The 27,719-nt window shown below is 36.7% G+C and overlaps 1 protein-coding gene across 3 annotated transcripts in view; it reads left to right on the top strand.

Moving 5' to 3' along the window:
* Nucleotides 1-803: 803 nt before the first annotated feature.
* spata6 (spermatogenesis associated 6) overlaps nucleotides 804-27,719 on the top strand; it is a 44,991-nt gene continuing 18,075 nt past the window's right edge. Inside the window, exons 1-11 of one of the 3 annotated variants that reach the window (XM_062027876.1) lie at nucleotides 804-1,075; nucleotides 4,564-4,701; nucleotides 4,825-4,873; nucleotides 4,997-5,038; nucleotides 5,113-5,240; nucleotides 7,007-7,078; nucleotides 9,004-9,036; nucleotides 9,449-9,781; nucleotides 13,821-13,911; nucleotides 16,129-16,166; nucleotides 20,081-20,238. In XM_062027876.1, the coding sequence (XP_061883860.1) occupies nucleotides 998-1,075; nucleotides 4,564-4,701; nucleotides 4,825-4,873; nucleotides 4,997-5,038; nucleotides 5,113-5,240; nucleotides 7,007-7,078; nucleotides 9,004-9,036; nucleotides 9,449-9,781; nucleotides 13,821-13,911; nucleotides 16,129-16,166; nucleotides 20,081-20,238 (1,160 nt within the window). In that variant the 5' untranslated portion in view covers nucleotides 804-997. Of the gene's footprint in view, nucleotides 1,076-1,120; nucleotides 1,600-4,563; nucleotides 4,702-4,824; nucleotides 4,874-4,996; nucleotides 5,039-5,112; nucleotides 5,241-7,006; nucleotides 7,079-9,003; nucleotides 9,037-9,448; nucleotides 9,782-13,820; nucleotides 13,912-16,128; nucleotides 16,167-20,080; nucleotides 20,239-27,719 lie in introns of those variants that run through there. The other 2 variants (XM_062027877.1, XM_062027878.1) reach the window with 2 other exon arrangements.

The raw sequence follows: 27,719 nt of genomic DNA, 5'->3' as shown, positions 1-27,719 counted from the left end.
CTGACACCACCAGATGGCAGTATAAGTGTCCATGTAAGCGGCCATAAGACCCCAATTCAGTAGTGTACACAATTTTGGAAATAAGAGCTAAAAGGTGCTGTCCACGCATGTGGCCACTAAGCCTTTAGAGGTTTTAATGTATTTTATGATTGTTTTATGACTGACTTGGACTGGAAAACATTTGCCGTGACGTCACGCTAGAGACGGCCTATTAATGCATGCCCTCCATAAGTAAATGCGTTATTTTTGTCATAGTGTTATTGTGGTATTTAAATAATTGCAGCATTCATATGGAAAAGTTCATAATTGTGTAGCTTTTGTAAAATAATGCAAATGATGCACATTGTTTGTTATATTGGGCAAAACTATTCATTTAAATTGTGCAAAGCACATGTATTTATTATTTTTGCATGTATCACTCCAATAGTTATTATCTGGTTATTTCTACATTGTGGGTGCTATTCACATGTGGTGTATTTGTATTAACGCATTTTATGATTGTTTTATGATTGACTTGAAGTGTAAAACATTTGCCGTGACGTCACGTTGGAGACGGCCTATATGCATGCCTTCCATAACTAAATGCATTATTTTTGTCATAGTGTTGTTGTGGTATTTAAATAATTGCAGCATTCATATGGAAAATTCCATAATTGTGTAGGTTTTGTAAAATAATGCAAATAATCCACATTGTTATATTGGGCAAAGCTATTAATTTACATGTATTTATTATTTTATTATTTTGGCATGTATCACTCCAATAATTATGTCATTATTTCTACATTCTGGATGCTATTCACATGTGGTGTATTTGTATTCATGTATTTTATGATTGTTTTATGACTGACTTGAAGTGTAAAACGTTTGTCGTGACGTCACGTTGGAGACGGCCTTGTATTGGTCACTTGGTCACGTGACTTGTGATACTTCCGCTGTCCAGGTTGTTTCGGTAGCTATGACAACGAGTTTACCCCCCCCGCCACCGAAGTTGTCTTAGATGGCTACGAAGATGACTTCCTTCCCCAAACCGCACCGAAAGACTTTAAAATGCACCGTGTTGTTGGATATCCACACAGTAAGTTTGCCATTTTGGCGTCGCCGCGTCAGACAGGAAGCCTAACAATAAGTCAAATCTCAATTCGAGTTTCTACCTAAATGTAGCGATATTAGTCAAGCTTGTAGCGGGTGTAGTTGCGTTTCAGGATAATATGTATAACTGTTTCATAGTGGGAAGCTGTTTGTGAGAAAATAGAATGTAATTTTCCTTTCAGAAACACCGAAAATAAAGAGGCATTTCACTTCCTGTTGTAAAGAAATATGCGCATGCGCGTTAGCTCACCAGGAAGAGCTTCTGTTTGCACCTGTAACATTTCAACAACGTGCTGGTTTTCTTCGTAACAAACTCTGATATTGCATTGTTTGCCAAATTGATAATATGCGTGAGCAAATTGTAACACAGTGAGTGGTCACCTTTGTGCCCAGCAATGCATGTGTGTCTTTAAAAACACTCTTAGATGAAAAACTTTCCAATGAATTAGAAGATCTGTTTTCCCAAAATGGACGCCATACCAACCAGCAAGTTTTATGGCCACAAGAGAAGTAAGTTGTTACATTCATACACTTGTTGTGTTCTTAAAGGTTGATATTTGAGTGTTTAATCAACATTTTTGGTATGGTTTTGGTTAAACGGTCATTTGTAAGACAGTGAAGACATACTTTTCCTATGTCCTTTATGGCAGTGTTTTTCAACATTATGTATCCATCCATCCATCTTCTTCCGCTTATCCGAGGTCGGGTCGCGGGGGCAGCAGCCTAAGCAGGGAAGCCCAGACTTCCCTCTCCCCAGCCACTTCGTCCAGCTCGTCCCGGGGGATCCCGAGGCGTTCCCAGGCCAGCCGGGAGACATAGTCTTCCCAACGTGTCCTGGGTCTTCCCCGTGGCTTCCTACCGGTCGGACGTGCCCTAAACACCTCCCTAGGGAGGCGTTCGGGTGGCATCCTGACCAGATGCCCGAACCACCTTGTCTGGCTCCTCTCTACATTATGTAATTTCACCTATTTGGGTTAAAAATATTTTTTGCAAACCAGTAATTATAGTCTGCAAATGATGTGTTGTTGTTGAGTGTCGGTGCTGTGTAGAGCTCGGCAGAGTAACCGTGTAATACTCTTCCATATCAGTAGGTGGCAGCCGGTAGCTAATTGCTTTGTAGATGTCGGAAACAGCGGGAGGCAGTGTGCAGGTAAAAAGGTGTCTAATGCTTAAACCAAAAATAAACAAAAGTTGAGTGCCCCTAAGAAAAGGCATTAAAGCTTAGGGAAGGCTATGCAGAACAAAACTAAAACTGAACTGGCTACAAAGTAACCAAAAACAGAATGCTGGACGACAGCAAAGACTTACTGTGGAGCAAAGACAATGTACATCCGAACATGACATGACAATCAACAATGTCCCCACAAAGAAGGATAAAAACAACTGAAATATTCTTGTTTGCTAAAACAAAATTATCTTGTTAGCCTTGCACATATTAGTTATTTAGGCACTTGTTTATATTTTTAGTTAATTAGTCAAAACGTGGACCCCGACTTTAAAACAAGTTGAAAAACTTATTTGGGTCTTACCATTTAGTGGTCAATTGTACGGAATATGTACTGTACTGTGCAATCTACTAATAAAAGTTTCAATCAATATTTATTGTTTATTTGTTTACATTGAACAAAGAGAACACATTCTGCCAAGTCAAACTCCTTTTGTGGTAAACATACCTGGCCAATAAAGCTGATTTTTAAACTTAAAAGTGGGGTTTTATCCGAAATATATTAATGGAACAAACTAAAATAATCAATACTGCAGTCCTAAATATAACTGTATGAATGACTATTCAAGATATAGGTATGTTGAGCTAGTCACTGCTTTACATTATAAATTATAAAATGTTTTGTAAATTCAATTAAGAAAAAAAAGTGTGTGTGTGTGTACGTATATATATATATATATATATATATATATATATATATATATATATATATATATATATATATATATATATATATATATACATATATATATATGTGTGTATATTAGGGATGTCCGATAATGGCTTTTTGCCGATATCCGATATGCCGATATTGTCCAACTCTTTAATTACCGATACCGATATCAACCGATATATACAGTCGTGGAATTAACACATTATTATGCCTAATTTGGACAACCAGGTATGGTGAAGATAAGGTACTTTTTTTTAAAAATGAATCAAATAAAATAAGATAAATAAATTAAAAGCATGTTCTTGAATAAAAAAGAAAGTAAAACAATATAAAAACAGTTACATAGAAACTAGTAATTAATGAAAATTTGTAAAATTAACTGTTAAAGGTTAGTATTATTAGTGGACCAGCAGCACGCACAATCATGTGTGCTTACGGACTGTATCCCTTGCAGACTGTATTGATATATGTAGATATATAATGTAGGAACCAGAATATTAATAACAAAAAGAAACAACCCTTTTGTGTGAATTAGTTTAAATGGGGGAGGGAGGTTTTTTGGGTTGGTGCACTAATTGTAAGTGTATCTTGTGTTTTTTATGTGGATTTAATAAAAAAAAAAAAAAAAAAACGATACTGATCATTTAAAAAAACGATACCGATAATTTCCGATATTACATTTTAACGCATTTATCGGCCGATAATATCGGCAGACCGATATTATCGGACATCTCTAGTGTGTATATGTATATAGATGTATGTGTATATATGGATGTATGTGTATATATGTATATGTGTATATACAGTATGTATGTGTATATATATGTGTGTATATATATATATACATATGTATATATATATATGTATATGTGTGTATATATATACACATATGTATATATATATATATATATATATATTTATAAAATTACACACTACTGTTTTGATCAGAAAAAAAGATGTGTGTATATATACAGTATATATGTGTATGTATATATGTATTGTATATGTGTGTATGTATATATATATATATATATATATATATATATATATAAATATATACGTGTGTATGTATTTATATATGTATATACAGTATATAAGTGCGTAAGTGTATGTATGGTGTGTATATATGCATATATATATATGCCTAAGTATATACGTATGTAAATAAATATATATATGCACATATATACATACATGTATATATCTCAAAACAGTAGAAAATATGGGTTAACCAATCATTAATCTGACACTAATAGATACCATTGTCTACTACAAAGGACATTGCTTAAATATATTTTTTGGCATATTGCTTTCACCCTAAACAAATGAACAAACAATTATTTCATGCAAAAATATGTATCTGGGTCTCAGAGGGCCGTGAGTTACTTGTCGATATAGGTGGTAAGAAAGATAGAAATCTATGAAAAGACAGCTTGCTGAAATGTACCATGATGAATTTGTCATATTCTCCATTTCATGCTTCGTTATGTACTGCATGATGTATGACGGCTGATTAATTGCAACGTCAATTCCGCAGGATCATAAAAGCGTCTAAAAGTGCACTGTTTGCATGCAGGTGACATGTCCTGGCATAGACCTGTATAAGAAGGGGGGCATCTACTTCAGTGTTTGCATCATGGGGCAGTCTCAGAGGACTTCCTGCTTGCCGCCACGCTTTCCTCTCCATTTCAATCAGCGCTTGGTTTTTGAAAAGGTAAGAACGACGACTGAATTAAAGAAGGTTTGTGTAAAACACAACCCTCCTAGTCTCCTCTCACCTGTCTTGGCGGTCTAACCTTGTTAAACGTATTGATTTGCTTTGTCGATGTGACGCCAGACTTTCCCCGGCGTTGTTGACCCCGCTGCAGTGGCTGAACTCCTGAAAGGTAAATGGCTCTCTGGAGAGTTGCTTCCTCCTCTCCCGAGTCCCGCATCCTCTGCTGTGCAAGCGTGCAGGCTATTAGCTGCTACACTGACTGCTCCTCTGTGTGTGTTTCTTCCCCTCTTAGCTGACACTACATATTTTGAGCTGATTCAATTGGCGTCTCCAGGTAAGGATTTTTGAGCACGTTCCCCATGTGCATAATTGATATATTTCCTTTTTCTTTTTTTTTTCTGCTGCCAGAGAAAAAGACCCTGGCCACAATGACCGCAAGCAGCAAGCACTTCCTGTACCCCGGTCCCAATATGAGTTTCATTGATGACTCTACAGACAGAGATGCGGAGATGAGGGCGAGGTCCAGCTCACTTGGTGTAAGCTCCCTTACATATTTGCTATATTTTATTTTTTTTACTCAAAACAAAGCATTTACTCAATGACATGATCAGATTTTAACATCGTTGTTGCTGCAGAAATAATGATATAATATAAAACTACCGTATTTTTCGGACTGTAAGTCGCAGTTTTTTTCATAGTTTGGCCGGGGGTGCGACTTATACTCAGGAGCGACTTATGTGTGAAATTATTAACACATTACCGTAAAATATCAAATAATATTATTTATCTCATTCACGTAAGAGACTAGACGTATAAGATTTCATGGGATTTAGCGATTAGGAGTGACAGATAGTTTGGTAAACGTATAGCATGTTCTATATGTTATAGTTATTTGAATGACTCTTACCATAATATGTTATGTTAACATACCAGGCACGTTGTCAGTTGGTTATTTATGCCTCATATAGTGCAGTGGTCCCCAACCACCGGGCCGCGGCCCGGTACCAGTCCGTAGATCGATTGGTACCGGGCCGCACAAGAAATTGAAAAAAAAAAAAAAATGTATTTTTATTTTTTATTAAATCAACATAAAAAACACAAGATACACTTACAATTAGTGCACCAACCCCCCCAAAAAACCTCCCCCATTCACACTCATTCGCACAAAAGGGTTGTTTCTTTCTGTTATTAATATTCAGGTTCCTACATTATATATCAATATAGATCAATACAGTCTGTAGGGATACAGTCCGTAAGCACGCATGATAGTATTTTTTAATTACAAAAAAAATTATTATTATTTTTATTTTTATTTATTTTTTAATGGTTTTCACTTCCTAGATGTCATAGTTTTGATGCCTTCAGTGACAATCTACAAGGTAAATAATCAAGAAAATAAAGAAAACGCATTGAAATTAAAAGGTGTGTGTGTGGGTGTGTGTATATATCTATATATGTATGTGTATATATATATATATATATATATATATATATATATATATATATATATATATATATATATATATATATATATATATATATATATATATATATATATATATATGTATATATATTAGGGCTGCAACAACTAATCGATTAAAATCGATTATTAAAATAGTTGCCGATTAATTTAGTCATCGATTCGTTGGATCTATGCTATGCGCATGCGCAGTTTTTTTTTTTTTTTTTTTTTTTAATAGGCTTTTATTTATAAACTGCAACATTTACAAACGGCTGAGAAACAATAATCAAAATAAGTATGGTGCCAGTATGCTGTTTTTTTTCAATAAAATACTGGATAGGATAGAAATGTAGTTTGTCTCTTTTATCCGATTATTAATCGATTAATCGGAGTAATAATTGACAGATTAATCGATTATCAAATGAATCGTTAGTTGCGGCCCTAATATATATATATATATGCTTTTCCTTACACTACTGCCATCAAACTTCTTGTTCTTGCAACTGTAATTGCAAATTACTGTCATACTTGTGAGTCAGAAATGTGATAATAAAACAAGTATTAAAAACTGGATATTTTTAAATGTTGCAGAATAAAAATATGAGATTAAATTCATATTTATTACCTAAAATTGGTACTGTTAAATACTGGTATCGATTCCTACGAACCAGGAATTGGTACCGTATCGGTTAAAATGTAAACGGCACCTAACCTTAAGTAGAGTAGTTGCAAGGAGGGAACTCCCATTTCGAATTTCTTGAAGGTGTAACAGCAAGGTGTCCCAATACTTGTCTTTTTCTTTCCTTCAGTTCTCTAAATATTCCCCTTTCTCATGTCCAGGGAGTCTTGCCCACCGTGGCCTTTTCCGTGTCGTCCTTCATTGAAGAGAGCGGGGAGAGAGAGATCCTGCCTGTGAGTATACTCCTGTAACTACTAGGGTTGTCCCGATACCAATATATTGGTACCAAAATGTATTTTGATACTTTACAAAATAAAGGGGATAATGAAAAAAAATAATTTTTGGCTTCATTTTAACAAACAAATCTTACAATACATTAAACTTATTGTTGTGACAGCACTCAGAGAACAATTTTAGAAGATTAAAATAAAATCAATAAATAAAAGGGCTTTTCTTTATTTCACTCAAAGAACAATTTACAATTTTGTATATTACATATAGCCTGCCATAATCTCAGATTAGGTTAGAATTAGAGATGTCCGATAATGGCTTTTTTGCCGATATCCGATATTCCGACAATGTCCAACTCTTAATTACCAATTCCGATATCAACCGATACCGATATATACAGTCGCGGAATTAACACATTATTATGCCTAATTTTGTTGTGATGCCCCGCTGGATGCATTTAACAATGTAACAAGGTTTTCCAAAATAAATCAACTCAAGTTATGGAAAAAAATGCCAACATGGCACTGCCATATTTATTATTGAAGTCACAAAGTGCATTATTTTTTTAAACATTCCTCAAAACAGCAGCTTGGAATTTGGGACATGAGGAGGTTTAGGTGGGCAGGGTTGGGGGGGCGGGGTTTTGGTAGTGGGTAGCGGGGGGGGGTGTATATTGTAGCGTCCCGAAAGAGTTAGTGCTGCAAGGGGTTCTGGGTATTTGTTCTGTTGTGTTACGGTGCAGATGTTCTCCCGAAATGTGTTTGTCATTCTTGTTTGGTGTGGGTTCACAGTGTGGCGCATATTTGTAACAGTGTTAAAGTTGTTTATACGGCCACCCTCAGTGTGACCTGTATGGCTGTTGACCAAGAATGCTTTGCATTCACTTGTGTGTGTGAAAATCCGTAGATATTATGTAATTAGGCCGGCACGCAAAGGCAGTGCCTTTAAGGCACGCCCCCAATATTGTTGCCTGGGTGGAAATCGGGAGAAATTCGGGAGAATGGTTGCCACGGGAGATTTTCGGGAGGGGCACTGAAATTCGGGAGTCTCCCGGGAAAATCAGTAGGGTTGGCAAGTGTGACTGGGAGACACAACTGCTCTGTACTTCTCCTTACATCCGTGTACCACTCCGTACAGCGGCGTTTTAAAAAGTCATACATTTTACTTTTTGAAACCGATACCGATAATTTCCGATATCACATTTTAAAGCATTTATCGGCCGATAATTTCGGCAGTCCGATATTATCTGACATCTCTAGTTAGAATAGAATAAAAAAGCTTTACTGACATTATGTTAAATGCTTCATGATTAAAGGTTGCCACTCTGGACCAAAGAAAGTTGTGAGTACAAGCACTTTGATAAAGAAGGTGAAAACACGATTTAATTCAAGAAATAACTGGCTTTTTCCTCCTTCCACTTCGCTTATCATCCTCTTCATATTCACTCTTATTTATTTATTTGTTCATTTGTATTAGGGCTGTCATTAATAACGAGTTACCTCATGTGATCATGTATGTATGCAGATTAATCACACAATCTATTATGACTGCATATGTTCCTTTACCTTAACCGTGGATGGTTATCTGAGTGGGTTGTTATGCGGTCAATGCATACGTTGAGTGAGGAGACGCCGACCGGTGTGCTCTTTGGCAAGTTTCCTAACCCAACTTTAGCTAAAACTGTTGGCAAGTTTTGTGTATGACATTCAAAGAATGACACTGCATTTGTGTGGAAGTAGTATGGCCTTTTTTTTAAAGTTAATTTAGATTACGCAAACTAGTAATAACCTGTGATTAATCATGATAAAGCCCAAATTAAAAAGTGTGATGAATCTGATTAAAAATGTCATCTTTTGACAGCACTAATTTGTATTTTTGTCCCTTGTCCGTTTTTAATCCACATGGACTAATCCACGTCCGTCTGCAGGACAAGAAGACTCCCTCCACCCAGCAGAAAGTGGTGAGTGTGTTTTAGAAGGCGGAATGGGATGACGAGCATATTTGTCTTAATTCAATTAAATCCAGTTTACCTCAGAAGGCGGCCTCGGGGTACAAACATTCATCATTTAGCGTGTCTTAAAAAATAGTTTTAGTGTTTGTCTGATTTCCCTAAATGGCACTCTAGCTGCCTAAATGCGCCTTTCTTATCATATTACCCTGGAATGAAGGTTTTATCTGAATTGTCTTATTCATCCCTGGATGCCATTACCTACAGGAAGCGGCTTATATTGCATTGGAGAATTATGTTAGCGACCATTAGAGTTATTGTGGTGATTCAATGCTTGTTGCTGCAACACTAAAACTGAATTATGTTAATAGTTTGAACCAACGTTGCATTTTACCTTGACGTGGTCACCTTTACGACCCCGCAGATGCCCCGCCTCTCACCACCAAAGCCCCCTGTGACCTCAGCCCCCAGGTCTCCAAACGTGGCAAGGTGGCCGTCACCAAGACGTTGTCCCTCGCCGCGGGCCTGCTTCCATATTTCCTGCAAACACAAGGCACAAAGGAATCCGAAGATGCACGGTGTTTATATGGAACCGGGCTATCAGCAGCCCACCGTCGCCTCCATGACGCGCGCCCTGTCGCCGTACACCCATCGGAAAATGTGCCAGCTCTCCAAAGACGCCGAGCAGAGGCTCAATCACCTCCAGCTCGGGCCGTACTACTTCAGGAAGGAGACGGAACGCCAGCCTCCATTTTTGGTACGTACCAGCGTATACTTATTTCAGAGAGGAAAGCCACTTCCTGTTTGAGGCTGATGTGGAAAATTGTTTCATTTTTGGTCTGACAGAATGGAGGTTAATTTGTGTCTTTATTACGAAAGTTTTTTTCGACCCTGAATTAGAGATGTCCGATAATGGCTTTTTTGCCGATATCCGATATTGTCCAACTCCTAATTACCGATTCCGATATCAACCGATACCGATATATACAGTCGTGGAATTAACACATTATTATCCCTAATTTTGTTGTGATGCCCCGCTGGATGCATTAAACAATGTAACAAGGTTTTCCAAAATAAATCAACTCAAGTTATGGAAACAAATGCCAACATGGCACTGCCATATTTATTATTGAAGTCACAAAGTGCTTTTTTTTTTTTAACATGCCTCAAAACAGCAGCTTGGAATTTGGGACATGCTCTCCCTGAGAGAGCATGAGGAGGTTGGGGGTAGGGATAGCGGCGGGTCCCGGAAGAGTTAGTGCTGCAAGGGGTTCTGGGTATTTGTTCTGTTGTGTTTATGTTGTGTTACGGTGCGGATGTTCTCCCGAAATGTGTTTGTCATTCTTGTTTGGTGTGGGTTTACAGTGTGGCGCATATTTGTAACAGTGTTAAAGTTGTTTATACGGCTACCCTCAGTGTGACCTGTATGGCTGTTGACCAAGTATGCCTTGCATTCACTTGTGTGTGTGAAAAGCCGTAGGTATTATGTGACTGGGCCGGCACGCAAAGGCAGTGCCTTTAAGGTTTATTGGCGCTCTGTACTTCTCCCTACGTCCATGTACACAGCGCCGTTTTAAAAAGTCATACATTTTACTTTTTGAATCCGATACTGATAATTTTGAAACAAATTTTCAATATTACATTTTAAAGTATTTATCGGCCGATAATATCGGCAGTCCGATATTATCGGACATCTCTACACTGAATTTATGTACCGGTAACTGACTTTTTTGTGTTTTAATTTTGTGACTGGCAATTTCAGTAAAAATAATTCAGTGTTTTAAAATTCATTGAAAAAAATTCAGTGTATAAAAATTCACTGCAAAAAAATTCAGCATATAAAAAATTCAGCGTATAAAAAATTTAGTGTCGAAAAATCTGCGGCTTCCAAAAGCAGGACTCACTTCCGGCAAACTAAGGCTGAAGCGATCGATCCTGTTTCAGAACCAGCCAATGAGGTGTCAAGTTCAAAGTCACGTGAGTCGTGACACAGTTCTTGCTAAACAGCAGAAAAAAGCCATTTTTATACGCAACATTTTTTTACACCGATTAATTTTTTTCCATGAAATTGTCAGCATAATTGGATGTAATAAAATTCACGTCACAAAATTCAAATGCAAAAAAAAACAGTTACATTAATTCAATGTTTAAAAAAAAAAGTTTTGTAATAAAGACACAAGTTAAGCTCCATATACAGTATCAGCAACTTCCTTGTTTATGGAAAATGAATAAGAAACTAAAAAAATGACAAATAGAACTGCATTTTACAAAAAGTGAGTAGTTAAGTTAAAGTTAAAGTACCAATGATTGTCACACACACACTAGGTGTGGTGAAATTTGTCCTCTGCACTCGACCCATCCCCTTGATCACCCCCTGGGAGGTGAGGGGAGCAGTGGGCAGCAGCGTAGCCGCGCCCGGGAATAATTTTTGGTGTAAATACTGTGATGCAGCTTACATCTCGAAAAACTCATTTTAATTCATTAAAAAACATTTAATATTTGCTTCCACATCACAAAAAGAGCACAATTTAAACATGTCACATGCCTTTTAAAAATAAAAACAAACTTTTAGGTAAGAAATTCTGTATTAAAAACAAAACAATAGATTGTACTTCAAAACACTACAATAGTTGTAAAGTAATAATGTACAGCATTGGACTACTACGGTATCGTCTTCTTGCTGCTTCTCAGTCAAGCACACCATCAGCAGCTTCTCCATATTTTCATGAATAAATGTCCGCCATTTTTTGATTATTTTAACGTCCTTGGCTGGCGTTAATCGAGTCATTCTGCTTCAGTATGGCGCTGACTAGCAGTGCTTTGCTCAAACTGGTTTGCCAAGGCGACCACACGCTCGGTCATGATTTTGATGATTTTTGTCTTTAATTCAGTGAATATTGTCCACTTCATCTTAGCACTGTCCTTTACACTCACTTTTTTTCCTTCCCTATTGTTGAAAATGTTTTATTGTCGATCGCTAGTAGTAAGCTAATGGTAGCGAGTATGATGCCATTTGTGGGTTTTTACGGAGTTTACTATTGCATTTCCTACGGTGAGGACACTCATAACACAACATTTTGCTCACAACCTAAAACGTAACAATTAGTCAATAGACATCTTGTATCCTGAAAAACCATTGCACTTTAAAAAAGTGTCAAACAAGACCTAGCAATGGTTGCTAGATTTGATGCTAGTCTTTTATTCTGAAAAACAGTATCTAGTGCGGTCTGAGTCATTATTTATATTGAAAAAATCGCTAAATTGGCAACACTGATCCCGAGGGATGGGTACCCACCGAATCCCGCTGGTCCTACCGGGCACCTGTTACAGGACCTGGGTTGCTCTTCACACTTCGGCACTTGGGGGTCACTGCAGCAGCACTGAGAGTGGACTTGGCCAAACTATCCTTAGGAAATGTTGCAATTTTCAATGCAAACAAAGAAAATAAATCCTAAATTGCGCTAGCTTCATGCTAATATACATTGGCTTTGCTATTGAAATGCTACTGATTAGCATTAGCAATTTTACATGGTGTTTTAAACACTTCCAAATTTGTTTAATAAAAAGACATGTTGCATTTAAACTTTTGGTGTGTAATAAGTGCAATACTTACAGTATTAACACTTTTTAGGGTGCAACAAAAGACGAGACAACAATGACAGAACTGACTAGCGAACACAACAAACTATACACTACTGCCATCTAATGTATTGGACTTGCAACTGTAATTGAGACCCAGAAATGTAATAAAACAAGATATAACAACTGAACAGCGGCGAACATGATCTGTTCTTTTTTTTTTTAATGTTGCAATAAAAATATTAGATTTTATTTTTTTTAAAAACATGAACACACACAAAAGTATCAAAATTGGCATCGTTGAGTTCCGCTATCCATTACCATCTACTGGGAATTGGTACCATATCGGTTCAAATGTGAACAGTACCCATCCCTACTGATGCCTCCTACTGCACTCTCTTATTTTGTGGCGTGTTACTGTACAACGATTGGAACAACAAGACAGTCCCATTATAATGCGTTTATGAACGACATAGCGCCTAACCTATTTGTGGCGGTCCAAATGTATTCATGGTGTGCCAAAACAAATAAATCTCCCTTGACACATTGTCATCCCCCTTGCTTGTGTAGCTTTTGCGTTGGCGAGCAAATCAATACCAATTAAAGCTTTCCACGTTCTGCAACAGAGAATTTACAATAAATGTATTATTGTATTGTTAAATTGACCACCTTTTATGACCGTGTTACTCAAAAGTGATCATTGTTGTTTTTATAAAGACAAATGTTTTAATTTCAACACGCAGCGAGCGTCCCAAAATGAGCAGGATAAATATGGCAAGGGGATTAAGTGGAAAATAAAAGTGCATTGTTAATCTGTTAATGGGTTGTGACAACAATGTTTCACTGAGGGAATCTAAAGAGCTTCATAGTTTATGTGAACGCACCATTTTGTGTGTATCGCTGCTGTGAGGACAGACATTTCTAAGACATGGTCTTGGTCTGGCTCTTTATTTTTTTATCATAACACAATTGTTCTGAAAGGGAGAGAATAAGCAACGGAATATACCGGAATACAACCAGCACTGCTTTTCCTGAGGGAGTCTCCTGTGGACAATTCACAGTTAATTGATAGTCCAACTGCAAAGAACAAACCGATACCTAATGAAGTGGCTGCAACAGGAGGCTCATTCCTATAAAGAGCAGTTTTCTGTTCCAGGCATCTTGTTTTCAGCTGGAAGAAATGTGTTTGTCAATGCTTCTGTGTTTTGTGCCGACAGGTTCCGACTTCCAGCAGTCGGATGGAAAGGTCGCCACAGGAGAGTAGTGTGCACTGCTGCCGCCCAGTCAGCTTCCGAGATGACAACACTGGTATGTTACATCAAGCAAGCCTTCCCTGAATTGTCCAGAGACGGACGTCAACTCGCCTGCAGCTGCACAACAACAGAAAACATTAAGTCATCCAAACAACAACAACTCGTAATTCACTAAACCTTTGTTCTTGGTTTCATTTGGGATTTAAAGCAGTGTTTCTTAACCATAGGGCCCAAAAAGGGCCACCAAAAAATATATTTTTCTCAGCTGTGGTCCATATGGTCCGCATCAGTACTTAATTGTAATACACTTTTCCACCACTTGTGGCGGTAGTGATAATATCAAACGGAAATACACTTTTCCACCACTTGTGGCGGTAGTGATAATATCAAACGGAAATACACTTTTCCACCACTTGTGGCGGTAGTGATAATATCAAACGGAAGAAGTATGGAGCTAAAGTCATAGAGAAGATTCTTAACAGCAAAAATGAGGACTAAAGTAGTGAAGCTGTCTTTTCATTCACACTTTGATTTTGTTGACAGTTTATTTAAGAAATGCGTGTGTGTGTGTGTGTGTGTATATATATATATATATATATATATATATATATATATATATACACATACATACATTAGGGCTGCAACAACTAATCGATTAAAATCGATTATTAAAATAGTTGCCGATTTATTTAGTCATCGATTCTTTGGATCAATGCTATGCGCATGCGCAGAGGTTTTTTGGTTGTTTTTTTTTTTAATTAAAAAAAAAACTTTTTTTTTTCTTTTTTTTTAATAAACTTTTATTTATAAACTGCAACATGTACAAACAGCTGAGAAACAATAATCAAAATAAGTATGGTGCCAGTATGCTGGTTTTTTTCAATAAAATACTGGATAGGATAGAAATGTAGTTTGTCTCTTTTATCCGATTATTAATCGAAGTAATAATCGACAGATTAATCGATTATCAAATAAATTGTTAGTTGCAGCCCTAATATACATATATACACACAGATATATATATATATATATATATATATATATATATATATATATATATATATATATATATATATATATATATATATATACACATATATATACACACACACACACATTTCTTAAATAAATGTGTATATATATTATACACGCATATATATATACACACAGGTAAATATATATATATATATATATTTACCCATATATATATATATATATATATATATATATATATATATATATATACACACACACATAAAGCATTTAGTTAGAATTTAGGTTGTATTTTATTATTTGATTCTCATTTATTTTAGCATTGAAATTATTGAATAGGATTAAAATCAAGAGTAAGATTACTAATTCAGTGTTAATATTTGAGAGGGCCCCAGACTCCTCTGTTGTGGAAAACCTGGGCCCCGAAGTCGAAAAGGTTAAGAAGGGCTGCCCAAAAAATATTGGTTTCTCCGCTGTGGTCCGTATTGGATGCAGCGGTACTCAGTTGTAATACACTTTTCCACCACTTGTGGCAGTAATGGCAACCTCAATCATAGGAAGTCTGGAGCTAAAGTCATAGAGAAGTTTCTTTAAGCGCAAAAATTATGACTAAAGTGGTGAAGCTGTATTTTTCTTTGCACTTTAATTTTATTGACAGTTTATTTTGGAAACATGTGAAAAATATATTGTAACATTTTTTTAATATAATTTAGTTAAAATGTAGTTATTTATTTTAGCACTGTAATTGTTGAGTAGGATTAAAATCAAGAGTAAGATTACTAATTCAGTGTTAATATTTGGGTGGGCCCTGTAGTCCTGTGTCGTGGAAAAGGTTATGGAACCCTAATTTAAAGTACTTTCTGAACCATAGGACGAGCGCACCATAGAGGGGCCGCCAAAAAATATCAGTTTCTAAGCTGGGCTACGTACTGTATGTGCCTGAGCAGTACTCGCTTGTAATACACTTTTCCACCACTTGTGGCAGTAATGACAATATCAAGCCTGAAGCTAAAGTCAGAGAGACGTTTCTTAAGAGCAAAAAATATGACTAAAGTGGTTAAGCTCTATTTCTATTTGCACTAAATCAACACTACCAAGAACTGAAGTGTTTAACCAAAAGTATAAAAATGACTTTACTGATTCACTACAACACATCCAGCTCTTTTACGAATGACACATCACCATTTCCAATAATGCAGCTCAGTGTCTATCCAAGTACAGTTATTGTCGTTTCAAACAATAAAGAACTACAGACATCTTCTCACTCTTGTCTCTACAGGTTCTTTCTACGGCCGTTACAGACGCAGAACATCCAGAGTAAGTCTCGTAGTGCATGATTGGTATCTAGTACGGCAAGCAAAGCAATCCTACTTAACATTTGCATGTCAGTGTTTCCCACAGGACTACAATCTATTTGTGGCAGTGGGTCACATCCAATGTTCCCTCTAATTGTTCATGTGTGTGAGCAAACACAAAAACTCCCTGAGCATTCAGTGGAGCACATGTGAGCAACATCACACGTGGCAATACCAGCAGCACGCCTGTCTCAAACCAATCTTTTATAATAACACTCAAATGACAGGAGTCATTTTCATGAGATTATTTTGGAATATTAGTGATTTGGCCCACTTGTAATGAAAATAAAAGAAATCTTGTTTTTCATAAGCTATGGATTAGTATTGTACAATATGTCTGGGTGGTGGTCCTGCTTTGGAAATCATTTGTACCCCTTTCAGAGATCACATTTAGTTCCCCTTAAACATCCTCATGTTGCACAATGAAATGTAAGCATAGGATGAAATGTGCATTCCTGTAACTTTCTCTAGTAACAGCATTCCATGATTAATATCAATGAATTAACATTAATAATAAATGACAGTAGAATAAGCACACGTATGACTGAGGAGTCATAGTGTAACTTTGTGTGGTGTTTGAGTTGTCCGACTTTTTGTGTGGCCTTAAACGCACCAGTTGCTTAGTGGTGTTGGTGACAGATGACAAGTTGGTTTTGGCCTGGTTTGTACGGCAGATGGTTTTTCAAGATATACGTTTTTTACTCATGTTTTTGGTGTGGTTATGGCCGAATATAAACAGTTTTGCTCAATAAAGTGATCGATATAATTCCTGTCCTCGAAGCATCTCGCTAGACGTTACAATAATTGAACGTTGTTCAATTGAACGGTGTTGACGAACACCGTTAGGGCCGCTTGTTGTCACTGTCACTCAGAGTTGCATTGCAAAATTACACAGAATAAATGTGTTTATTTTTTTTAGAATTCAGATGAGATTTGATTTGGTGCACGGCATATATTTGCTGTGCGCAGAGGACGCTTGAGCAGTGCGCAATTGCGCAGGCGCGCACCTTAGAGGGAACGTTGGTCACATCTAAGTTGCCCCAAAACAAATATCTTCAGAAATAAGAATTCAATCGAACTGGCTTATTTTTGTCTTCAATAAAACAAGAATAGGTCACTGGGTTTGTCGCTTTTATAAAGAAAACTCAATCTAGAATACTAATTGATTGATTGATTGAAACTTTTATTAGTAGATTGCACAGTACATATTCCGTACAATTGACCACTAAATGGTAACACCCCAATACGTTTTTCAACTTGTTTAAGTCGGGGTCCACGTAATCAATTCATGGTACAAATATATACTATTAGCATAATACAGTCATCACACAAGTTGATCATCAGAGTATATACATTGAATTATTTACATTATTTACAATCCGGGGGGTGGGATGAGGAGGGTTTGGTTGATAACAGCACTTCATTTATCAACAATTGCATCATCAGAGAAATGGACATTGAAACAGTGTAGGTCTGACTTGGTAGGATATGTACAGCGAGCAGAGAACATAGTGAGTTCAGATAGCATAAGAACAAGTATATACATTAGAAACACATTTGATTATTTACATTTCAGGGTTTCCCACACATTCATTTATTTTGTGGCGGCCCGCCACGAAAGAATTATGTCCGCTAAAAATAAATAAAAAATAAAAACATTTTTTTTTAAATATATTTTTTTTTTTTTTTCATTTTTATTTTTTGTTCTCTCCAGCTTCTCAGGCAAATCATATAGTTGATGTAGATGCCCATATCGGCTGTTCAGATTTACTTTACAAAGGAGAAGTGTAGGATACTTCTCTTGTTGCCTTATTTGTATTTGACTTTATTAAATGTATTTATATTAGAAAACACAACATGTGTATACAACAAAGGGTGCAAAGTCTGCAGGCAGTAGGAAACACATGGTTAAGTGTAGGGAGTAAAAACTGATGGCAGTCTAAAGTTCAAGATTTTGGGAGCTCTTTGTTCAGTGGATCAGATGTTTGATGAAGCTTTGTGTCTATCTACCACCACTACTGTTTTCTGTTTATTTGTTACTGACTGTGGCAGGACACCTCTGCCTCTGTTTCACTTTATGTTGCTGGTAAATAATATGGTTTGTAGTAGTAGGCTAAAGTTAAATTATTTAGTATGCACTAATTAAAGGGGCAGAGCTTTGAGACATTTTAGCTTTTATATTTTACAAGATATATTTTTTTGTAAGAACCACAATTAATAAATATATTTCAGTGAATAACTTATTGTTCAAATCTGTATATAAATATGTACATAAAGTGTTGTAATTATATTGTAAAATGGATGGATGGGTGGATGGATGGATGGACGTTTAAAACAAAACTGTTATTATTAATTATTAAGTATACATTTTTTGAGCCTTTTTAGAGAATATCAAATCATTGTAGTAAAAGATTGCAAATTACTCGATGATGTCATGGTGACCACGCCCTTGATGTCATGGTGACCACGCCCCCACCGCCACAGGTATCTTGGCAGTTTATGGGAAACACTGCATTTGGTTATTTACAATCCGGGGAGGTGGGATGTGGAAGGGGGAGGGTGTTAGTCAAGGGTTGAAGTTGCCTGGAGGTGTTGTTTTATTGCGGTTTTGAAGGAGGATAGAGATGCCCTTTCTTTTACACCTGTTGGGAGTGCATTCCATATTGATGTGGCATAGAAAGGGAATGAGTTTAGACCTTTGTTAGATCGGAATCTGGGTTTAACGTGGTTAGTGGAGCTCCCCCTGGTGTTGTGGTTATGGCGGTCATTTACGTTAAGGAAGTAGTTTGTCATGTACTTCGGTATCAGGGAGGTGTAGCGGATTTTATAGACTAGGCTCAGTGCAAGTTGTTTTACTCTGTCCTTCACCCTGAGCCAGCCCACTTTGGAGAAGTGGGTTGGAGTGAGGTGTGATCTGGGGTGGAGGTCTAAAAGTAACCTTGTTCTGGGATGTTTGGAGTCTAGATTTGAGGGTTTTGGAGGTGCTAGGTGTACCAGGAGGTGCAAGTGTAATCGAAAAAGGGTTGAATGAGAGTTCCCGCTAGAATCTTCAAGGTGCTTTTGTTGACCAGAGAGGAGATTCTGTAGAGAAATCTCGTTCGTTGGTTGACCTTTTTGATTACCTTGGTTGCCATTTTATCACTAAATATAACGACAAAGCTTGCAACACTGATCCCTCCTGCTACGTCATCTCATTCTCTGGCAGATGTGTATGAGGTGTAAAATTACGATGCCATTTACTGTACGATTACACACAGTCCCATCATAATGTGTTTATGATGAATGTACAGTACAGGCCAAAAGTTTGGGCACACCTCATTCAATGCGTTTTCTTTATTTTCATGACTATTTACATTGTAGATTGTCACTGAAGGCATCAAAACTACGAATGAACACATGTGGAGTTATGTACTCAACAAAAAAAAAGGTGAAATAACTGAAAACATGTTTTATATTCTAGTTTCTTCAAAATAGCCACCCTTTGCTCTGATTACTGCTTTGCACACTCTTGGCATTCTCTCCATGAGTTTCAAGCACACCTGTGAGAGAGAATGCCAAGAGTGTGCAAAGCAGTAATCAGAGCAAAGTGTGGCTATTTTGAAGAAACTACAATGTAAAACATGTTTTCATTTATTTCACCTTTTTTTTTGTTAAGTACATAACTCCACATGTGTTCATTCGTAGTTTTGATGCCTTCAGTGACAATCTACAATGTAAATAGTCATGAAAATGAATGAGAACGCATTGAATAAGAAGGTGTGTCCAAACTTTTGGCCTGTACTGTATGTGAAACACTGCATTTTCTTCTACTGTACACATGTTACTTCTTCAGATGTCTGTAAGGGAACTTTTGTTGACGCCAAACTTGTTTCCCAGCAGCAGCAGCAGTTGGGGTTACATTCGCTGTGCTCGTCGCCTCTTGGGTCGTCATTCAGACAAGATGGCCTGACCCGAAGTCCTCAGAGGAGCGCCTTCATCGCGGCCTCGTCTCAGTATAGAACCCCTGTGACATCCATGCATTCCCACAGGGAAAGGTAAAAGAAACATTTTACACCTTCACAAAACTCAACTTTCTTTCTGTCTTGTTTTACATGCAAACTTTATGCAAGCTGCTGCTAACAACAGCCGTGACGCTGTCACCTTTGACTCACTTTCACTGGATAGTAAACCAATATTGTGCAAGCTGTGCACAGACTACTCTAAACTATTGTCTCTTGAGAAGACGGCAGGTACCCGCTTTTTGTATGACTTAGTTTCTGACAAACTTTTACACCAAAATGCTGTCTCGGTTTTTGTGTACCAAGCGGTTGTCGTACTGCACGTAGCAAACTAGTGCGTTCGCCCGCATACCGTCATCGGAATGGCGTCTCCAAACTAAAATGTCACATGTCGGTGACTTTGTCCACCATGGATGGGGTCAAAGGAAGTTGCGACTGATAAAGAAGGTGGAAAAAAAATTGAATTAGAAGAACTTGTAGCGAAATAGTACAATCCTCATTAAAGGTAAAAGTGATGTTAAATGTTTATTTATACATTTTATTCATCATTTATGTGTACATCACATTCTTTTCTGCATGGGAATTATAATTATTCTTTATAATAATAGATAAAATAATGAAAAAATTGTTTTTTGTATTCATATTTTTGGCTGTCTGCTACAGCTTAATTGTATTTACTTATCATTTCTTATGGGGACAATTGTTTCTCTTTTTGTCAGACTTTTTAGAACAGATTACTAATGAAAAGCAAGGCACCCCTGCATACAAGCTGTACCATGACTACTCTAAAGTATTATCTCTTGAGAATATATAGTGTAGTTAAAATATTAGACCAGTCATTTTTTGACAGACCCACCCTCTTTAAGGCGGTCGACAGTTCCGCGTACGTTCTGCTGCTTTGCAAACAGTTAACAATGTCGCCGAAAGCCTCCAAATGTGCCATTGTGCATATTTGTAGTTCTTTTGGTCTTTCTTGGTCGTCTTCTGTTAGTTTGTTTTCCTGCAAACTACTTAAGGGGGAACTCAAGGTGATTGATTGGCAAAAACGACGTGTACTGTGATTTATCCTGACTGATTGTTTCTGACCGTTGCAATGACATTTTCACAAAGTGTTATGATTAATAAAGCTAATATGTTCATAGAGGATTAAAGACTAAATGTTACTTTTGCATAATTAGTGCCCCAAAACATAAAATACCAGCCATATAGTCACCTTTTACGCATAATTACTGTCACACAACATAAAATACCAGCCATGTAGTCACCTTTTACGCATAATTAGTGCCCCAAAACATAAAATACCAGCCATATAGTCACCTTTTATGCATAATTACTGCCCCAAAACATAAAATACCAGCCATATAGTCACCTTTTACGCATAATTAGTGCCCCAAAACATAAAATACCAGCCATGTAGTCACCTTTTACGCATAATTAGTGCCCCAAAACATAAAATACCAGCCATGTAGTCACCTTTTATGCATAATTAGTGCCCCAAAACATAAAATACCAGCCATGTAGTCACCTTTTACGCATAATTAGTGCCCCAAAACATAAAATACCAGCCATATAGTCACCTTTTACGCATAATTAGTGCCCCAAAACATAAAATACCAGCCATATAGTCACCTTTTACGCATAATTACTGCCCCATAACATAAAATACCAGCCATATAGTCACCTTTTACGCATAATTAGTGCCCCAAAACATAAAATACTAGCCATATAGTCACCTTTTACGCATAATTACTGCCCCAAAACATAAAATACCAGCCATATAGTCACCTTTTACACATAATTAGTGCCCCAAAACATAAAATACCAGCCATATAGTCACCTTTTACGCATAATTAGTGCCCCAAAACATAAAATACCAGCCATATAGTCACCTTTTGCGCATAATTAGTGCCCCAAAACATAAAATACCAGCCATATAGTCACCTTTTACGCATAATTAGTGCCCCAAAACATAAAATACCAGCCATATATTCACCTTTTACGCGTAATTAGTGCCCCAAAACATAAAATACCAGCCATATAGTCACCTTTTACGCATAATTAGTGCCCCAAAACATAAAATACCAGCCATATAGTCACCTTTTACGCATAATTACTGCCCCAAAACATAAAATACCAGCCATATAGTCACATTTTACGCATAATTACTGCCCCATAACATAAAATACCAGCCATAGTCACCTTTTACGCCTAATTAGTGCCCCAAAACATAAAATACCAGCCATATAGTCACCTTTTACGCATAATTAGTGCCCCATAACATAAAATACCAGCCATATAGTCACCTTTTACGCATAATTACTGCCCCATAACATAAAATACCAGCCATAGTCACCTTTTACGCCTAATTAGTGCCCCAAAACATAAAATACCAGCCATATAGTCACCTTTTACGCATAATTAGTGCCCCAAAACATAAAATACCAGCCATATAGTCACCTTTTACGCATAATTAGTGCCCCAAAACATAAAATACCAGCCATATAGTCACCTTTTACGCATAATTAGTGCCCCAAAACATAAAATACCAGCCATATAGTCACCTTTTACGCATAATTAGTGCCCCATAACATAAAATACCAGCCATATAGTCACCTTTTACGCATAATTAGTGCCCCAAAACATAAAATACCAGCCATATAGTCACCTTTTACGCATAATTAGTGCCCCAAAACATAAAATACCAGCCATATAGTCACCTTTTACACGTAATTAGTGCCCCAAAACATAAAATACCAGCCATATAGTCACCTTTTACGCATAATTACTGCCCCATAACATAAAATACCAGCCATATAGTCACCTTTTACGCATAATTAGTGCCCCATAACATAAAATACCAGCCATATAGTCACCTTTTACGCATAATTACTGCCCCATAACATAAAATACCAGCCATATAGTCACCTTTTCCGCTCGTTTCACCCAATATAGTAGCCCTGAGTGCGTTGTACTGTAGATTAAAAAATCCATAAATTAGCTGCACGGTTTTATAAGCCGCTGGGTTCAAACGATAGGGAAAAAGTAGCGGACTTTACGGTATCCTAATCAGATAATTTTTAAATGTTACAATAAAAAAAATAATTTTATTAGCAAAAACAATATTGATTCACACATATTAAAGTAACAACAATTGGTCCCAGAAAAAAATAAATATTGACTGAATGTTTTTTTTTTTGCTAAAAAATTGCATATGAATGTTACTACACTACATTTATACTTACAGCGTGTATATAAAACAATGATGGATGTTTTGGAATGTTTTTTTAGACCGCTCTATAACGTTAGCTGACTTTTGCTAGCATTTATTTACAGGTGCGTACGAGTACGAATGCATAAAAAAAAGAAAAACGTATGTGTTCTTGTCTTACATAATGATCAACAATATTCATCACCCAAAAAAAGTGCAGTTCCCCTTTAATAGTGACATAAGAGTATTAAAATGGTATTACTAACCAGGGGGGCGTAGAGCATCAGTTTTGGCCCAGACACGCGAGACACCTGAAGCCAACGTTTAGGTTCAAATACTCACAAAAAAGTTTTTGTTGGGTTTTTTTCAAAAAAGTGCCAACAAAATCAATATCAATTGGCCAGGTTTCACATTTAATGAATCATTTAGCCTGTCATTATTCACTTAAGCTTATACATTTTTTTATACATTTGATTGAACTAATATAGGATAAACTAAACATTATTCATGTTTTGTTTCACCTTAAAATACAGAATCATGAAAAAACAGGTATAGTTATAACATTTTTTTAGTGGCGGTGTCAAATGGAAGAGCGAATGATATACGTCCTTCCTTCCTTCCTTCCTTCCTTCCTTCCTATTATCATCTGTGATGAGCCGCCACAAATAAACACTGGGAAATGCTGAATACATTTTTTTCTTTTGGTATTTGATGCGCAATGTGGCTTATAATTTTTTTTTTATACATTTGATTGAACTAATATAGGATAAACTAAACATTATTCATGTTTTGTTTCACCTTAAAATACAGAATCATGAAAAAAACAGGTATAGTTATAAAAAAATTTAGTGGCGGTGTCAAATGGAAGAGCGAATGATATACGTCCTTCCTTCCTTCCTTCCTTCCTTCCTTCCTTCCTTCCTTCCTTCCTTCCTTCCTATTATCATTTGTGATGAACCGCCACAAATAAATACCGGGAAATACTGAATACATTTTTTTCTTTTGATATTTGATGCGCAATGTGGCTTTTACGTTTTTTTTTAATACATTTGATTGAACTAATATAGGATAAACTAAACATTATTCATGTTTTGTTTCACCTTAAAATACAGAATCATGAAAAAACAGGTATAGTTATTACTTTTTTTTAGTGGCGGTGTCAAATGGAAGAGCGAATGATATACGTCCTTCCTTCCTTCCTTCCTTCCTTCCTATTATCTGTGATGAGTCGCCACAAATAAACACTGGGAAATGCTGAATATATTTTTTTCTTTTGATATTCGATGCGCAATGTGGCTTATAAATTTTTTTTTCTACATTTCATTGAACTAATATAGGATAAACTAAACATTATTCATGTTTTGTTTCACCTTAAAATACAGAATCATGAAAAAGCAGGTGTAGTTATAAATTTTTTTAGTGGCTGTGTCAAATGGAAGAGCGAATGATATCCTTCCTTCCTTCCTTCCTTCCTTCCTTCCTTCCTTCCTTCCTATTATCATCTGTGATGAGTCACCGCAAATAAACCCTGGGAAATGCTGAATACATTTTTTTCTTTTGGTATTTGATGCGCAATGTGGCTTATACATTTTTTTTTTATACATTTGATTGAACTAATATAGGATAAACTAAACATTATTCATGTTTTGTTTCACCTTAAAATACAGAATCATGAAAAAACAGGTATAGTAATAACATTTTTTTAGTGGCGGTGTCAAATGGAAGAGCGAATGATATACATCCTTCCTTCCTTCCTTCCTTCCTTCCTTCCTATTATCATCTGTGATGAGCCGCCACAAATAAACACTGGGAAAAAACTGAATAAATGTTATTCTTTTGATATTTGATGCGCAATGTGGCTTATACCTTTTTTGATTGAACTAATATAGGATAAACTAAAGATTATTCATGTTTTGTTTCACCTTAAAATACACAATCATGAAAAAACAGGTATAGTTATACATTTTTTTAGTGGCGGTGTCAAATGGAAGAGCGAATGATATACGTCCTTCCTTCCTTCCTTCCTTCCTTCCTTCCTATTATCATCTGTGATGAGCCGCCACAAATAAACACTGGGAAAAGCTGAATAAATGTTATTCTTTTGATATTTGATGTGCAATGTGGCTTATATCTTTTTTGATTGAACTAATATAGGATAAACTAAACATTATTCATGTTTTGTTTCACCTTAAAATACAGAATCATGAAAAAACAGGTATAGTTATACATTTTTTTTAGTGGCGGTGTCAAATGGAAGAGCGAATGATATACATCCTTCCTTCTTTCCTTCCTATTATCATCTGTGATGAGCCGCCACAAATAAACACTGGGAAAAGCTGAATAAATGTTATTCTTTTGATATTTGATGCGCAATGTGGCTTATACCTTTTTTGATTTAACTAATATAGGATAAACTAAACATTATTCATGTTTTGTTTCACCTTAAAATACAGAATCATGAAAAAACAGGTATAGTTATAAAAAATTTTAGTGGCGGTGTCAAATGGAAGAGCGAATGATATACGTCCTTCCTTCCTTCCTTCCTTCCTTCCTTCCTTCCTATTATCATCTGTGATGAGCCGCCGCAAATAAACCCTGGGAAATGCTGAATACATTTTTTTCTTTTGGTATTTGATGCGCAATGTGGCTTATACATTTTTTTTTATACATTTGATTGAACTAATATAGGATAAACTAAACATTATTCATGTTTTGTTTCACCTTAAAATACAGAATCATGAAAAAACAGGTATGGTTCTAACATTTTTTTAGTGGCGGTGTCAAATGGAAGAGCGAATGATATACATCCTTCCTTCCTTCCTTCCTTCCTTCCTTCCTTCCTTCCTTCCTTCCTTCCTTCCTTCCTTCCTATTATCATCTGTGATGAGCCGCCACAAATAAACACTGGGAAATGCTGAATACATTTTATTCTTTTGATATTTGATGCGCAATGTGGCTTATACCTTTTTTTTTTTAACTAATATAGGATAAACTAAACATTATTCATGTTTTGTTTCACCTTAAAATACAGAATCATGAAAAAACAGGTATAGTTATACATTTTTTTAGTGGCGGTGTCAAATGGAAGAGCGAATGATACACGGACGTGTGAGTTGGAAACCGTCCCGATTTGAATCCCTCCCAGTTTGTTCACCAGTTTAATGAATTCCAAGGCGGCTGAGGAAATACTGTTTGCTTGTAGGATCAAAAGATGCACCTGTGTGTTGTGTCAATGACAGGAAGTCACATGCGAGCTGCTGCTCATACATTGTGCGTGTGTGCGATGGCTTCCCCTCCACCCGTTAAATGACAGACACTGATGTCTCGTCATGTTTGTTGATTACCGGGCGAGGAAGGACAACAAAGAGGAAAAGTGTATCGATCTGTGTTGTTGTCGCACTCTTGATGCGTTTGACCCGACGCCGCCTTTTAATACGTCTGGCGGAGACCTCGTCATCGATCACCACAGCTGCGACTTGATCGCGCCGCAGGCGCCCGTGTCCCGTCGTCGTCGTCGTCCGCCCGGTCGCGGCGCCCTCGTCCTCCTCGAGCTCGTGAGCAAACATTAAAATCAATAGACTAATCCCAGCGGGGGAATGAACGATGCTTTTTGTCCCGAGTGGAACGGTCACGGGAGCTGCGAGGCGCCAGATTAGAGCACGACTGCCGTGTTTGGTCGCTCCTAAAGCTCCAACATCTCAGTCTGTTGCTGTTCCTCCTTCACCGCTCTCTTAGTGGACTTGTTTACATGGGGACAAGTTTCAACGTGACGCATGTTTATCCTTGTCACGACTCAAAACACACTTTTGCAGACTTTAAAGGGGTCTTTGGGTGTGACACGATTAATATTGTTATTCTATCAAGGCCTGGAATTGGGGGTTAAATCAACAAAATGATTCCCGAGCGCGGCCACCGCTGCTGCTCAATTATAATAATAGATTTTATTTGTAAAAAGCACTTTAGATTGAGCAAACAACCTCAAAGTGCTACAGTGTATTAAAAAAAATAATTAAAACTAGAGATGTCCGATAATATCGGCCTGCCGATATTATCGGACGATAAATGCTTTAAAATGTAATATCGGAAAATATCAGTATCGTTTTTTTTATTATCGGTATCGCTTTTTTTTTTTTTTTTTTTTTTTAAAATTAAATCAACATAAAAAACACAAGATACACTTACAATTAGTGCACCAACCCAAAAAACCTCCCTCCCCCATTTACACTCATTCACACAAAAGGGTTGTTTCTTTCTGTTATTAATATTCTGGTTCCTACATTATATATCAATATATATCAATGCAAGGGAT

The sequence above is a fragment of the Entelurus aequoreus genome, linkage group LG19 (assembly GCF_033978785.1).
Source record: "Entelurus aequoreus isolate RoL-2023_Sb linkage group LG19, RoL_Eaeq_v1.1, whole genome shotgun sequence".
NCBI classification, from domain to species: Eukaryota; Metazoa; Chordata; class Actinopteri; order Syngnathiformes; family Syngnathidae; genus Entelurus; species Entelurus aequoreus.
This window is presented reverse-complemented; position numbering and strand designations above follow the sequence as displayed.